At 43.8% G+C, this 15,897-nt stretch overlaps 1 protein-coding gene across 3 annotated transcripts; it reads left to right on the top strand.

Annotated features, from left to right (window-relative positions):
* Nucleotides 1–107: 107 nt before the first annotated feature.
* DDX19A (DEAD-box helicase 19A) lies at nucleotides 108–15,473 on the top strand. 3 transcript variants are annotated; one of them, XM_006091214.3, is made up of 12 exons: nucleotides 108–253; nucleotides 1,775–1,823; nucleotides 3,719–3,769; nucleotides 4,492–4,627; nucleotides 7,045–7,137; nucleotides 8,484–8,586; nucleotides 8,917–9,031; nucleotides 11,124–11,301; nucleotides 11,611–11,848; nucleotides 12,773–12,935; nucleotides 13,580–13,771; nucleotides 14,182–15,473. In XM_006091214.3, exons 1-12 carry the CDS (start codon nucleotides 197–199, stop codon nucleotides 14,241–14,243), a joined length of 1,437 nt encoding a protein of 478 aa, XP_006091276.3. In that variant the 5' UTR covers nucleotides 108–196; the 3' UTR covers nucleotides 14,244–15,473. The 3 variants fall into 3 exon arrangements, with proteins under 3 accessions (XP_006091276.3, XP_014313456.1, XP_023611839.1); XM_014457970.2 differs by lacking the exon at nucleotides 108–253 and adding an exon at nucleotides 5,156–5,216; XM_023756071.1 differs by lacking the exons at nucleotides 108–253; nucleotides 1,775–1,823; nucleotides 3,719–3,769 and adding an exon at nucleotides 3,787–3,839 and having other exon boundaries at nucleotides 4,460–4,627.
* The last annotated feature ends 424 nt before the right edge of the window (nucleotides 15,474–15,897 follow it).

Raw genomic sequence — 15,897 nt, 5'->3', positions numbered from 1 at the left:
GGCGCCTGACCGGAGCGGCGCGCCCGAAACGGCCGGCGCGCGCGGAATGGTGACGTTCGCGTCCTGCCGGAATGACGTCACGTTTAAGCAGCGCCACTTCCGGTCCCGCGTGAGTTATCTTCTCGCGCCGGCGGCGGGCTCGGGATCTGTGCGAGCGTGTGCATTTTTCGCGAGCCGGCCTCCCTCCCTCCGCACCATGGCCTCCGACTCGTGGGCCCTGGCCGTGGACCAGCAGGAAGCGGCTGTCAAGTCGGTCAGTGGCTGCAGCTCCAGGGGAGAAGGAAGTAGGAGGGCCCCAGCGGACCCTGCCCCAAATCCAGGGAGCCCCCGGGGGCTGGGGGGGGGGCGGGCAGGCCGATGGCCCGCCGAGGAATCCGTGCTGATTCGAGCCTTTTGTCTCCCTCTGGGCCAGTTTAAGGCTTTTATCCGGTGGCAGTCTGTTCCCGCTACGTATGCTGTCTTTTCTGTATCGCATCTCCCAGTGGGGATGTCAAGGAGAGGCAAGTTTAGGCTGGTTCTCTTTCTCATCAAGAGGAGAACGACAATGTGCTTCTCTTATTTTAACATCGTTAACTTTGATTTTTAGAGTACCTATATTAAAGCTGGGGCCAGTGAAGCAAGGGAGTGCTTAGAATAGAAGAAGCAACAGGAGAGCCGAGGCGGGACTGCGTGGGCTCACTGGGAAGTCAGAGAAGAGGGGCCTTGGAGGCAGGTTCAGGGGTGAGCCTGGGTGGAGCCGCCGCTGCCCACTGCTCCCCTGGTTGCAAGTCTCTTGGGGATCGTTAGTCTCTAGGAGATGCACTCCTGAGAGGGAAGATAGGCTCCCAGGAGGGAGAGTGCCTTGTTTGAACATTTTTTAGGTCCATGCTTAACATGGTTGGTAGTTTGTAGCTATGCAGAATAACAGATTTCTGTTTTTATATATTTTATTCAAAAAGTATGATATGGCCCGGACGGTATGGCTCAGTGGTTGAGCATGGACCCATGAACCAGGAGGTCAATAGGAATCAAATACAGCCAGGGCGAATGCCAGGGTTTTGGGCTCAGTCCCCTGTGTGTGTGTGTGTGTGTGTGTGTGTGTGGCAGGGGGGTGGGGGGGGGGTGTGGGGAGTGGCGTGCAGGAGGCAGCCCACCAGTGATTCTCATCATTGATGTTTCCCTCTCCCCTTCTCCTTTCCTCTCTGATACCAATTTTTTAAAAAAGTATGATACAGTATATGGTTCTGGTGCTCTCGAGTTTACAATCTAGTGTTTTTTAGCATCAGATCTTTCTTAAACGACAGTTACTGAGAATTTGTTTAACATCTTTTTAAACCATTTTCCTAATCTAGATGAGATATGAATATATTTGGTATCTGGTTCTAAACAATTTGCTTATCAGGAGGCTGATGTAACTTAGTGTTTTAAAACACTGCTTCCTGATAGTTGGTAAAAACCCTCCCCTCTTTTTATTTTACCATATAGACTTGTGTACATTAGCTTAATACAGGGGTGGGCAAACTTTTTGACTCAAGGGCCACAATGGGTTCTTAAACTGGACCGGGGGGCCGGAACAAAAGCATGGATGGAGTGTTTGTGTGAACTAATATAAATTCAAAGTAAACATCATTACATAAAAGGGTACGGTCTTTTTTTTTTTTAGTTTTATTCATTTCAAACGGGCCGGATTCAGCCCGCGGGTCGTAGTTTGCCCACGGCTGGCTTAATACATAATTCATGGTATTAAGTTATCCTGTGGCTCTGCTCTCAAGTGTTTTCTTTTATTTCCATTCAGATCAGTAATTTGCAGATCAAGGAAGAGAGAGTCAAACCAGATACCAATGGTGAGTCACGAGCAATTGTAAGCTGGTACAAGTTATAAGTTTGCTTCTGCTTTGTACTCATAGCTGTAATGTGAAAAGGAGCTTTCATTTAGCATGTTCGGCAAATGTTCGCTCTGGATTTGACAGCCGGTAAAGTCGGTTTCACACTGAAGGGGATATGTTATTTTTCCAGATTTGATCTAACCTCTGTCACTGTTCACTTGATAATGTTTCTTTAAAATTTTTAAAGGTTCATCTGGGTTCAAAACTCATAAAGTACCCGGTCAGCATGGCTCAGTGGTTGAGCCTTGACCTATGAACCAGGAGATCACGGTTAGATTCCCGATCACAGCACATGCCCGGGTTGTGGGCTTCATCCCCAGTAGGGGATGTGCAGGAGACAGCCAATCAATGATTCTCTCTCATCGTTGATGTATCTATCTCTTTCTCCCTCACCCTTCCTCTCTGCAATCAATAAAAATATTTTTAAAAAACCCACAAACAACTCATAAAGTATAAACAGGTGAAAGGCCTTTCCATCTGGCCACCATTTACCCAGTTCCCAATCTCCACCTGTTACTAGTTTGCTAGGGCTGCCATAACAAAGTATCACAAACTGGGTGGTTTGAACAATAGAAATTTATTTTTTAAATATATATTTTTATTTATTTCAGAGAGAGAGGGAGAGAGAGAGAGAGAGAGAGAGAGAGAGAAAGAGAAACATCAATGATGGAAGAGAATCATTGATTGGCTGTCTCCTGCATGCCCCCTACTGGGGATCAAGCCCACAACCTGGGCATGTACCCTTGATGGGAATCAAACCCAGGACCCTTCAGTCCGCAGGCCGACACTCTGTCCACTGAGCCAAACCGGCTAGGGCTGAACAATAGAAATTTATTGTCTCACAGTTCTGGAGGCCAGAAGTCCAGGATCAGATTGTCCGCAGGGTTGGTTCCTTCTGAGGGCTGTGAGGAAGGATCTGGCAGTCTGGTGTTCCTTGGCTTATAGAAGCATCACCCCAATCTGTCTTCGTCTTCACATGGCATTTTCCCTGTGTGCATATCTATGTTTAAATTTCCCCTTTTTAGAAGGACATTAATCGTATTGGATTAGGGCCCACCCTAATGACCTCATCTTAGCCATTTACATCTGCAATGACCCTATCTCAAAACAAGGTTACATTCTGAGGTACATTCTTAGGACTTCAACATATGAATTGGGGGTCGGTCCACAATCCACATTTCAGCCCAGCAATTTTACTGTTTGATTTGTTTGTCCCCTTATAGTTTGTTCTCTGCCTCTTTTCCTGCCTTCTTTTGGGTTAAGTAAATATCTTAGATTCCCATTTAAATTTATGGGGTTTTTTAGCTGTACCTATTTGCATTATTTTATGCGTGATTTAAAGTTTTCTTCATCTAAGTCTTGCGTATTTTTGTTAACTTTATTTCTAGGTGCAACATTTTATCTTTTTAGTTGCTATTATAAGCCAGATTTTTTCAATTATATCTCTCTATATAATTATGTAAACTACTGATTTCTGTTTACTTAAGTTGATACTTAGCCCTAAAAGTTTACAGTCATACATTCTATAAAAAGTGATCATTTTACCTCTGTCTTTTAATTTTTCTTTCTCATGTTTAATTATGTTTGCTAATATAAAGCTATAGTTTATTTTAAGGTAAGTAAGTCAGAGGTGACATTCTGCTGATCACTTTGAAGTCAGCCAAAATTTCTAGAAATTTGAAATTTTCTTATGCACTTAAAAATTTCGTAGGAATAAAAATTTATTAAACACAAAGAAATGCCAACTATTACATTTTGATCACGTAAAATAAATTTTAGTATTTACATTGTCCCACCTTTTGGGTGGGTTTGATATTTGCTTTTCTGATTATGACAACTGTTTTCTTGTGTAGGTGTTATCAAAACCAATGCCACTGCAGAGAAAACAGATGAAGAAGAGAAAGGTAACTACTCATTGAAACCCTGTAGCAAGAGACACAGTATGACCCAGGACTTGCCTTTCTGGAGCCAGAGGTATTCTTAGTTATAAGATGAAGGGGAAGAAGAGGAATCCACAAAGGAGATTGAGAAGACACAATCAGTGAAATAGGACCAAAAGAGAGTGCTGTCCCCGAAATCAGAAGAAGGAAGTTTTTCCAAAGTAGGGAGTCAAATATAGGTAACAAGTTAATTAAGAGAAGAACTAACAATTGCCTTTTGGATTGATTTAGCAGTGTAGGCATCATTGGTGAGTTTGACAAGGGCTGAGGTTAAGTGGAGAGGTTAAATAAGGACCCTATTCCATGTACATTCAACAGAAGGGGAGGAGAGGAAGTGGAGATTAACATAGATAGCCTTTTTAGGGAACATTCTATAAAGGGGAGGGGAGCGTCACAAGGATGGAGTTTGCCAGATGAGTGAAGAAAATCAGCTGGTGACCCTGGCCAGGTAGCTCAGTTGATTAGGACATCATCCTGATACGCCAAGGTTGCGGGTTCGATCCTTGGTCTGGGCACATAAAAGAATCAACCAATGAATGCTTATATAAGTGTAACAACAAATCGATAGTTCTCTCTCTCTCTCTCTCTCTCTCTCTCTCTCTCTCTCTCCCTCTCTCTCTCTTTCTAAAATCAATAAAAAATTTTAAAAATTAGAAAAAGAAAATCTACTGGTTTCTTTCTGACAGAGGACAGAGCTGCCCAGTCCTTACTCAACAAGCTGATCAGAAGCAACCTGGTCGACAACACAAACCAAGTGGAAGTCCTGCAGCGGGACCCAAAGTCCCCCCTCTACTCAGTGAAGTCCTTCGAGGAGCTTCGGCTGTGAGTATTTGTTTCTTTGAGCTGTTTCTTATCCGCCCCTCTTTTATAAAACTTAGCATCACACAGATTCTTGTGGGAATTTTACTTTTATTTTTAAAAACACTGCTTGACCGGTGTGGCTCAGTGGTTGAGTGTCGATCCATGCACCAAGAGGTTGCTGGTTCGATTCCTGGTCAGGGCACTTGCCCAGGTTGCAGGCTTGATCCCTAGTGGGGGGCCTGCAGGAGGCAGGCAATCAATATTGATGTTTCTTTCTCATTGCTGTTTCTATCTTTCCCTCTCCCTTCCTTTCTCAAATCTAAATAATCAATAAGATATATATTTTTTAAAATCCTAATATATTTATCTCGTTGACTAGTTAATAATTCACATGATTCAAAAGTCAAAAAGTATGAAAAAGGTGACAGTGATGGTCTCCCTCCTACCCTTGTCTCTTTGCTTCCCGGTTCTCCTCCTCTTGATAGGGATTTTTAAATGCCACAGATTTATTCATCATAGCTGAAAGTCTTTTTTCTTTTATGCTCTTAGAACTTTCAATAAAATATTGGCTGACAGGTGATTTCTGGATGTCAGGAACATTTCTTATTAGGTAAGCTCTTTCGTTAGACTATAGGGTTTATGGTCTTAAGAACAGTTTATCTGCTTTTATCAAATGTGTCAAAAGAGCCTGTACAGGATTCCCAGGACCTACAGTGCAAAGCAGCCTTCAACATTCTGGAATTTTTAAAAAGTCCAGAACCCAGAATTGAATCTTAGGGGAGCACATGGATGGCATTGCGCTAAGAATGACTTCTAATGTGTCAGTATTTTAAAGAGATAATTATGAAAGGATATACCAAGTTTTTTGTTTCTTCAGTAAGTTAGTAAAGAGGTGTGCATGGCTCATAGGTTTATGTACATGCCACTGTGCTGGGTGTTATGAGTGACAGAACATAAACTAACATTCTTGCTGCCTGCCAGGACCCAAATCATAGACAGGAAATAGCTGGTAAATAAGAAAGTGGTGGAATAAATGGATTCTTTACCTTTATTCAGCAAAATCTGTAGTATGCCCACTGTGAGCAAACAGAGGCTACATTTCTACCAACTATTAACACTAATCAAAGTGTGGCTGTTTTTTAATGATTTTAGGAAATTGTAATTTTCTGTATTTTCTCTCAAGGGCTTCATTCAACAAATCTGTCATTTCTGCTCTGTTCATAAACTGCATTAGGGCAGCTAGATGTGCTCTACTGTTTCCTGAACTCACAGTTTGCTTTTCCAAGTATCAGTGGTTTTTTTTTTAAGTTTCTTTCACGTAAAGGATTGGAGCTCTCAGTTCAACTAATGATGAATTGTCCTCTGAAAAGGCAAGTTCTCTCTGATTTAGCTATTGGTCGCCAAAGGAAACAAAGAATGAAACCTAGGTCACCTAGTATACTTGGTCTGTTTTTGTATTTAAAAGATTTGAATTAATCTGCAAAATGAAAGAAAAAAAAATTGAGCCACTGGAAGCTCTTAGATCACTTGAAAATCCTCATTCAATAGTGACTGTTTCCTTGACAACCAAATCAGAATCTGCTGGCATTACAGCCTTTCTTCCAAATGGCAGACACCAAAGGTTATGTTCTCAAAGTTCTTTGTGTCTGAGAACCAACATAGGCCAGAAGAATTTGCCTTTGAGAGAGTCTGTTGAACTCCAAGAAGGGCTTAGGACAGAAGTCTTGACTTGGTTTGACTTTTTTGGGAAATAATCTAGTATGATTTTTGTTAAACACCCTGTTTAAAGGTAACAGAGAGCTTATTGTAAATGCAATGTAAGAGCAACTTATATAAGAAGTTGGTGCTTTTCTATTCTTGATTTTGACTAGACATAAATAAATCTGAGCATTTGTAAAGTTCAGGATGATAACTGAACCCTCTCTTACTGTATAGATCAGCTACTAGAAACTGGCTGAATCAGTCTTCTTCTTAATTTTTCCAGGTATTTGCACTTGACTTTTCCAGGCTGGCTTTGGAAGGACCATTGAACACAGAATGGCTGGTTCACTTTAATATCTGCTGAGAAATTCCAATTGAAATCCCATTCTCCTAAGGGATTTCTATTTCTTAGCAGCATAGGAAGCAGTTTTACTTTTAAATATGTCTTTTATAATTTACTTTGCACCATGAATTAATAAATACCACTCTTGCAGTATCCAGGGAACATTGGTCACAGAAGGCCAATCATATTTGTGGATGTGCTAAAAGCATGAATTTCTATGAGAAAGGAAACTAATCTATATTTTATGAATTGCATAATAGTTGCAGATTAAGATCTAGTAGGAAAAGATGGTTTCGTCATCATTCTTTGCTAGATATAGGGAAAGATAAAAATCTAGGCCTTTTAAACAGTCTCAACAACTAGAGATTCCTTTTCTCTCTCCCTGGCCTCCCAGGAAACCACAGCTTCTTCAGGGAGTCTATGCCATGGGCTTCAACCGACCATCCAAGATACAAGAGAACGCGTTACCCATGATGCTTGCTGAGCCGTGAGTATGCACCTCTTCAGAATTTGGTTTAATGTCACCCATCAACAGCTGTTACTGTGTGGAGACCAAGATGGGACGTTTGGGGCAACATGTTTCTTCAGGGGAATAGCTTGAATTGGGTTTTTACAAATTATTTTGAAATATTTGAGACCTGCAAAAAGGTGTCAAGAGCAATACCAAGAACACCTGCCAAGAAATAAAACATCATTTAGTCGTTGGCAGTTGTATACCCTTCTCCGCTCATAACCTCTCCCACCAAAGTGAGCATCATCCCGAAGTGGGTCATCATTTCCTCATTTCTTTATACTTTTATTAGGTTTCTGTGTGCCCTAAGCATCTAGAGTAGTTTATATATTTTTAAACCTTAGATAAGTGATATACTTTTGTGTAGCAACTTTTTTTAAAAAGACATGTTTTTATTGATTTGAGAGAGAGAGAGAGAGAGAGATCAATAATAAGAGAGAATCATTGATCGGCTGCCTACTGCATGCCTCTTACTGGGGACCGAACCCGCAATCCAGGTATGTGCCCTGACTGGGATTCAAACTGTGACCTCCTGGTTCATGTGTCGATGCTCAACCACTGAGCCACTCCGTCAGGGCTTGTTTTTCTTTTTTAATGACAAAAATGCCACCTATTTCCATGACAATGGGTTACACGAAGTGAAATGTGAAAGTTCCCTCTAAAGTATCTGTCTGACTTAGAATCTTACATTTTCTATAAAGATGGAAAAGGGAACACACAGAAGGAGCTGAGTGCTAGAGGCACATTATGGCTCAACAGAAAACATTCTCGGGGACTTGTCTTATTGGCACAGACCTTACTGTGCTATCTTAGTTTCCGCGGGACCCCTAAGGTACAGAACTAGGGCACTAGCTGTGCTAGAGTCTAGAGTAAGGACTTCTTGGTGTGGACCCATCTAAAACAATCATTTTCCATAATATTTAAGCAGTTTTATAACAACATAAAAACATTTGTCGCCCTAACTGGTTTGGCTCAGTGGATAGAGCGTTGGCCTGCGGACTGAAGGGTCCCAGGTTCGATTCCGGTCAAGGGCATGTACCTGGGTTGCGGGCACATCCCCAGTGGGGAGTGTGCAGGAGGCAGCTGATCGATGTTTCTCTCTCATCGATGTTTCTAACTCTCTATCCCTCTCCCCTCCTCTCTGTAAAAAATCAATAAAATATATTTTTTAAAAAACACAAAAAACATTTGTCATTGTTCTCAATGCAGAAAATCTGGACTAAAGGAGGAAATCCATATTCCTACTACTCAGAAAGAACATCTTGACACCTTTGTGTGTGTTTAACCAATCTTATTTTCATCTCTCTTCTTCCTTCATCCAGTCCACAGAACCTGATTGCCCAGTCTCAGTCTGGTACTGGGAAAACAGCTGCCTTTGTCCTGGCCATGCTCAGCCGAGTGGAGCCAGCAGAGAGATACCCCCAGGTGAGGGCTGGGGAATCCTGGGTCCTCACTCGCCTGGGCACTGCCATCTGGTGGGGGATTGACGAGGGTTCCCCTGGAGGGTTCTGAACATTCCCTGTGCTTCAAACTGTGGCTCAGGCAGAGCAGGACGTGGGTAAAATTCATTCGAAAGCACCTTTAAACAATAGCTCCCAAAGGCATCCCCCAGCCAAACTGCAAGGTTGGCCTGGTTGAAAGGATGTGGTTCCCTGCACTGTTCAAGTGCTAATAACATCAGCATACTTGTTGCTTTAGAGCCTGTTGTGTTACTGAAAGGGTCTCCTAAAGTCATCCTTTATGATCCCCCTTCAGTGCCTTTGCCTCTCCCCAACATATGAGTTGGCGCTTCAAACAGGAAAAGTGATTGAGCAGATGGGCAAATTTCATCCAGAACTAAAGCTTGCTTATGCTGTTCGAGGCAATAAATGTGAGTATAAAGAGGTGAGCCCTAAGCAGTGAGTAGGGTAGGGTGGTTGGGTGTTTGAATGCTGAAACATGATGATGATTATTCAACTCTGGTTCAATCTGACCTTAGAGCCCAAATGCATTGATTTTAGCCAATGTATTTAATTACTTGCTAATTTGTTAACAGTTCTCTCCACCCTTAACATAAGATTTTGCATTGTTAGAAAATGCCTGGGTCCAGGCGTTCTTCACTGACAAGATAAGGTTTTGAATTTGGCATCCAGAGTTCTGGAAGCTGCTTACTAGAGAGGGATGGCAGCACTGAGGATGCGGGGTGGAGGTCAGATACCTTTCTTTAAAAATGCCCAGCGCCAAAACCGGTTTGGCTCAGTGGATAGAGCGTCGGCCTGCGGACTGAAGGGTCCCAGGTTCGATTCCGGTCAAGGGCATGTACCTGGGTTGCGGGCACATCCCCAGTGGGAGATGTGCAGGAGGCGGCTGATCGATGTTTCTCTCTCATCGATGTTTCTAACTCTCTATCTCTCTCCCTTCCTCTATGTAAAAAATCAATAAAATATATTTTTTAAAAAAATGCCCAGCAGGCATGGCTTAGTGGTTGAGTGTTGGCCTATGAACCAAGAGTTACTGTTCGATTCCCAGTCAGGACATATACCCAGGTTGTGGATTCGATCCCAGTATGTGGCATGCAGGAGGCAGCCGATCAATGATACCCTCTCCCTTCCTCTCTGAAATAAATAAAAATACGTATTTTTAAAAAGTAAGCACAGCTTTAGTAAGAGTAAACTAAGAGCATGTATAGCTCTCTTGGTCTTATCAGAATCAGAAATCCTCCAGCAGTTCTTTCTTCTGTGTATTCTGCAGAATGTAATGTAGAGAATATGGTTTAAAATGAGGTAGGGCAGGTAGAAAGTGGGTCATTAGGAAGTTAATGGAATATTTAAAAACTACAAATCATTAAGAAAAGACAAAAGAGCCCTGGCTGGTTTGGCTCAGGGGATAGAGTATCAGCCTGTGGACTGAAGGGTCCTGGGTTTGATTCCGGTCAAGAACACATGCCAGGTTGTGGGCTCAATCCCCAATAGGGGGCGTGCAGGAGGCAGCCAGTCGGTTATTCTCATCATTGATGTTTCTATCGCTCTTTCCCTCTCCCTCTCTGAAATCAATAATATATAAAAAAGATACATAGTTTTAAAAAAAGACGAAAGAGGCCCAGCTGAACAGACACTTCACAAAAGAAGGAATTCAGATGGTCAGTAAACATGAAAAAATGAGCCTCATTAGTCATCACAAAAATGTAAATTAAAACCACTACACACATCTCAGGTGGGCAAAAATGAAGAAATCTGACAATTACCAGTATTGATGAAGCCACAAAACTGGAATGCTCACACATTTCTGGCAGGAGTATACACTGGTACAATCACTTTAGAAAACAGTTTGACGTTACCTAGAAAAGTTGAAGAGAGACATCCTTTTGACCCAAAAGTTTATAATTGCCTACAGCAGTGCTTCTCAAGTTTTTGGGTCTCTTAACACTCTTTTTTTTTTTTTTTAATTTATAGATTTAGGGGGTGAGAGAGAAACATCAATTTGTTGTTCCACTTATTTATGAATTCATTAGTTTATTCTTGTATGTGCCCTGACGAGACTGAACCCACAACTTGGGCGTATCGGGATGACTAACTGAGCTACCCATCCAGGGCCAGTCTTCTACACTCTTAAACATTATTGAGGACCCCAAAGTATTTTTGCCAATTTGGGAGAAAATCAGTGAATCACGAGTGAGTGAATGGTATGAAAAGGACAAGATAATGCTAAAGAGAAAGAGTTGGATGGCGTTGAATTATAGAAGGTAGGAAGGAACTAACACTTACTGAGGTTTCACTGTGTAGGATTTTATCCTGACCACATGCAGTCAGGTAGGTGTCATTATGCCCACTTTACAGTACAACCAAGACTTGGGAAACAGTCCTGTATCCTTTGAAATCTGTAATTAACTTGTTCTAAAAGCTCTGGAAGAATGGGGCAAGGCTTTGCTTCCCAAAGCTGGTTTTGCCATGGAAATAACCACAGAACACCTCTTGTCTCCACAGTGGAAAGGGGTCACAAGATCAGTGAGCACATTGTCATTGGCACCCCTGGGACTGTCTTAGACTGGTGCGCCAAGCTCAAGTTCATTGACCCCAAGAAGATCAAGGTGTTTGTTCTGGATGAGGCTGATGTAATGATAGCTACTCAGGGCCACCAAGATCAGAGCATCCGCATCCAAAGGTAGGACGCTAGATTGGGAGGAACTTCTCAGCCTTCTACTGGGTTCTCTGCTTCAGAAGCTTCAGAAGCCTGTGATTGATGGGCCATGTCGGCACTGACCATACTCCCGCCTGGGTCAAGGAAAAGACTTAGGAATCTAATACCACCCTGTCCCTGCCCCATGTCTGGTCCTGCCTCTTCCCCACAGTGCTCCTCCACCTCTGCCACCTTCCAGGGGACATAGCCCATCCAAGCCTGGGGAGGCTGTGCTGCTGCTCATTCCAGTGAAACACTCGGGCTTGTGCCAAACACCTGGGCCTTCCCTTGCAGGATGCTGCCCAGGAACTGCCAGATGCTGCTTTTCTCTGCCACCTTTGAAGACTCTGTATGGAAATTTGCCCAGAAAGTGGTCCCAGACCCAAACATTATCAAACTGAAGCGGGAGGAGGAGACATTGGACACCATCAAGCAGTATTACGTCCTGTGCAATAACAGAGACGAGAAGTTCCAGGCCTTGTGTAACCTCTACGGGGCCATCACCATTGCTCAGGCCATGATCTTCTGCCATGTGAGTAGCAGCAGCAGCAGCAGCAGCAGCAGGCCAGCCTGGGGAGGAGTTCCATGGGAAGGTGTCCAGCCCCCTCCCTCAGCCAGCTCCACCTTAGTGCTGAGGAGGACCAGCTTCTCCTGTGGGGCCAGGAAGGAAATGGTTTGTGAAGATGTAAGAGGCAATTTTTAGTGTCCTGAGGTATACATAGCCTAAGCATAGAGCACCTTGAATTTTCTTTAGAGAGAGTGGAAGGGAGGAAGAGAGGGGGAGAGAGAGAGAAATATTGATTGGAGACAGACATCGATTGGTTGTATCCCCCCACCAGGGCCAGGATTGAACCTGCAATACCAGGTACAGTGCCCCTGACGGAATCAAGCCTGTGACCCTTTGCTCTAACCATTTGCCACACTGGCCATTGCTTACTGAGTCATTGTTAAGGTAGTTGTAGACATCATGACAAATTCACAACTAAATATTTCCCAAGAATGACCATGATACCATTACCACACCTTGAACAATGGTACAGTGATAGTGATATTACCCCCTAAACAGTTCATCCGTATCCCATATTCCCCACCTGTTACCACAAAGGTTCTTTATTGCTTTTGGTTGCTGTTGCTAAACCAAAGAGCCATTCAGAGATTGTTGCATTTAGTTGTCATGTCTCCTGAGACTCACTTAATCCCACCAGTTTCCCCACCTTTCATGACATGGATATCTTAAAGAGTCCAGGCTAGTAAGTATAATTTTTCTGATTTTTCACCCTTTTGATTATTTTTAGATCAAATATTTTTGACCCAGGTGACATTGTTACTTCCTGGTACACTATCAAGTTAACAATTTTAGGAAATTTAACCCTTAGCTGAAGTTTCAGGTAGAGTTTTCTAAATCAAAAATATTCTCTTCAGGGACTTTGATTTCTCAAATGTTTTCTTCCTTCAGACCCGCAAAACAGCCAGTTGGCTGGCAGCAGAGCTCTCAAGAGAAGGCCACCAGGTGGCTCTGCTAAGTGGGGAGATGATGGTGGAGCAGAGGGCTGCGGTGATTGAGCGCTTCCGAGAGGGCAAAGAGAAGGTTCTGGTGACCACCAACGTGTGTGCCCGTGGTGAGCAGAGAACTTGTCCTGGTCTGCCAGCCTCAGGGTAGCAAGAGAACAACTCGGGTGGTTGGGAGAGGTCATGTGGGGTTGGTGGTGACGTCCTTTTCTAGGAGAGACTGGATTCCCTCAGCAGAGAAGAACTTTCACAGAAACCGAGTCCTGACTTGGTGGAAGGAAATGTACAGGCTTCTGACTGATTCACAATGGCGCCTTCTCTTCTTGGGGCAGCCATTGAGGTTTCAGCTGCATCTCCTGACACTAGTGTCTAGCAGAGGCTCTCTTACTGGCTTTTTTTTACATATATATTTTTGTTTATTTCAGAGAGGGAGAGGGAGAGATAGAAACATCAATGATGAGAGACAGTCATTCATTGGCTGTCTCTTGCACGCCCCCTATTGGGGATTGTGAACCTGGGACCCTTAAGTCCTCAGGCGGAGGCTCTGTCCACTGAGCCAAACCAGCTAGGGCTCCTACTGAGTTCTTAATTTTGTTAGCACCTGCCAAAGTCCTGTGGTTTTCCTCTGGGTTCTGCTCCGTGCTCCTTGTCCCGGAATCCCAGAGCTGGCCCAACCTGACTCCCTCTCCCCAAGTTGGTGTATGTGGCCTGACTGTCTCCCATCCTTACTCTTCTCCATCTCTCCTTCATGCAGGTATCGACGTTGAACAGGTGTCTGTTGTCATCAACTTTGACCTTCCTGTGGACAAGGATGGGAACCCAGACAACGAGACTTACCTGCACCGGATCGGGCGCACTGGCCGCTTTGGCAAGAGGGGCCTGGCAGTGAACATGGTCGACAGCAAGCACAGCATGAACATCCTCAACAGAATCCAGGAGCATTTTAGTGAGTCCTGGGAGTGTCCTGCCTTTCCTATGGGGCAAGTCTGGGGGTGGGTGGAAGGGTAGGTAGTCCTGTGGCCCCTAGAGAGGCTTTGTCCCTTTGCACATTCCCCTCCTCCCCTACAATCAGGAAGTCCTCAGAGAGCACACCTGGGAGTTCAGTGTCAGGACTCGAGTGTCGGTTCCCCTCGGCCAGGCTGAGGGCCTTGGACTCGGACTGTTGTTGTCAGTGTCTAGGAACCCAGACAACGGTTTTTGGGTTTAACCGGAGGATGGATGTGGGCAGAGGCAGGGCTCGTTCCTAGCCAGGGCAGAGACCTGTGTTTTCTCTCCCTGCTGGGCTGCCCCTTCCCTAGGTGTGTCTCTCCGTGTAACCCCATGTTGATCTCTCTTTGAATCTTTTTTTATTCTCAGATAAGAAAATAGAAAGATTGGACACGGATGATTTGGACGAAATTGAGAAAATAGCCAACTGAGAAGCTCCTACAGGTCCTGCGCAGGAAACTGATGCTTTCACAGCACAGGCCGGACGTCACCGAAGGACAAAGGCACGAGTGGAGAGAAACCACCTGCCTTATTTTAAACTACGTTTGGCCTTGACAAAAATTATGCAAATGATTGAGAAAGGTAGAGGAAATTTTGCATTTGAGAAATGTAGTCCTTTTCCCCCATTTTTTTAAGCCAAGATTTCCCCCATCTTTATAGTAATCTGGTTGCTATTGGTATTCGCTGGCCCCAGGATTCCATCCCTGTTATCTGGCTAGGGATGTTGGGACCTCATCCAGCCCCTGCAGAAGTGGGAGAGGTAGAGTGTGGGAGAGGCCCACCGCATGGATGGAGTGAGGGGAGCGGCAGCAGAGGCCTGTGAGCTGTCCTTGACTGAGACCAGTCACAAATGTCTCCTGTCCTTGGAGCCATCTTCTCCTAAAGTGCAGAGACGTTCCAGTTAATCTATTTAACCTCTGCTCTCTGTGCCAGAGGATATCCCTGTTTCTCCCTGGGTGAGCATCTTGGATACTTTGTGAACCTGATTGGGAAGAAACATGGATGTCAGTGAATTTTCAGAAGGATTTGTCTGGCAGGGGCTATGACTCCTTTGAGAATCCAGGCCTGACTTCTCTTGCATTTGCTCTGTCTGCTTGTGCACCCAGTAATCATTCATGGCAGCCAGGAGACACTGGGCAATTGTCTGACACATGCCCGGCCAGGTGAGATGGCTCTTATCCGTGGGGGGTCCACACTGTGCCTGGAGGGGAGCAGCACAGTTTGGAAAGGAAGTTATGACCAAGTGAAAGCTTGGGATTATTCTGTTCATCTGTAATAGTGGATCTATTGGTCACTTTACTTCATACACAGTGTGAATGTGGACGGAGAAACTAGAGCTGTGCCCATCATTCATTATGTTAAGAAATTTTAAAATAATTATGAAACATTTTACTTACCTTGATTTGTCTTTATTTGTATTTTTCTGGTTATTAGACTAATATGTGCACATTAAAAAATATATTTGGGTAACTATGAAGTGCAAGTACTCTCTATCCTCACCTCTCTGGGGTCACCATGGCTAGCAGCTTGGTGAACATTCAATATATTGCCTTCTGTTTGCATATATGGACCTACTTTGCTTTTAAAAAATGTGAACATTCTACTCCCACTCTTGGGCAACTCGCCATTTCACTTACCAGCATATTTTGTTGATTGTTTTTTGTCTTTGTGACTCTCTTACCAGCATATTGTGGACATGTGACATGTCCGGCACACGTAGATCAATCTCGCTGTTGACAGTGGCATCATTCCAGCATGTGGCTGCCTAGCATTTATTTCATGGCTCCTCTAGTGAAGGCATATGGGGGTTCCACTCTGTTGTGTCGCCACAGTGCCTCATCACTATCCTCGGTCACCTCTGCCCTGCCGAGACTCACTCTAGGATGTATTGTTGGAAGTAGAGTTGTTGGGTCAAAGACTGGGGACATTTAAACTTTTAATACATTGCTAACTTAGTTTGCCAAAAGATTTTTACCAATGTATGTTATTGCAGTTATACAGAAATACTACTATTTTCTTACCTGCTTGCCAACACTGTACATTTATTAATTTTTAAAACTTTGCCAGTCTGTACAGCAAAAGTAG

This window comes from Myotis lucifugus, unplaced genomic scaffold (genome assembly GCF_000147115.1).
Source record: "Myotis lucifugus unplaced genomic scaffold, Myoluc2.0 scaffold_88, whole genome shotgun sequence".
NCBI classification, from domain to species: Eukaryota; Metazoa; Chordata; class Mammalia; order Chiroptera; family Vespertilionidae; genus Myotis; species Myotis lucifugus.
This window is presented reverse-complemented; position numbering and strand designations above follow the sequence as displayed.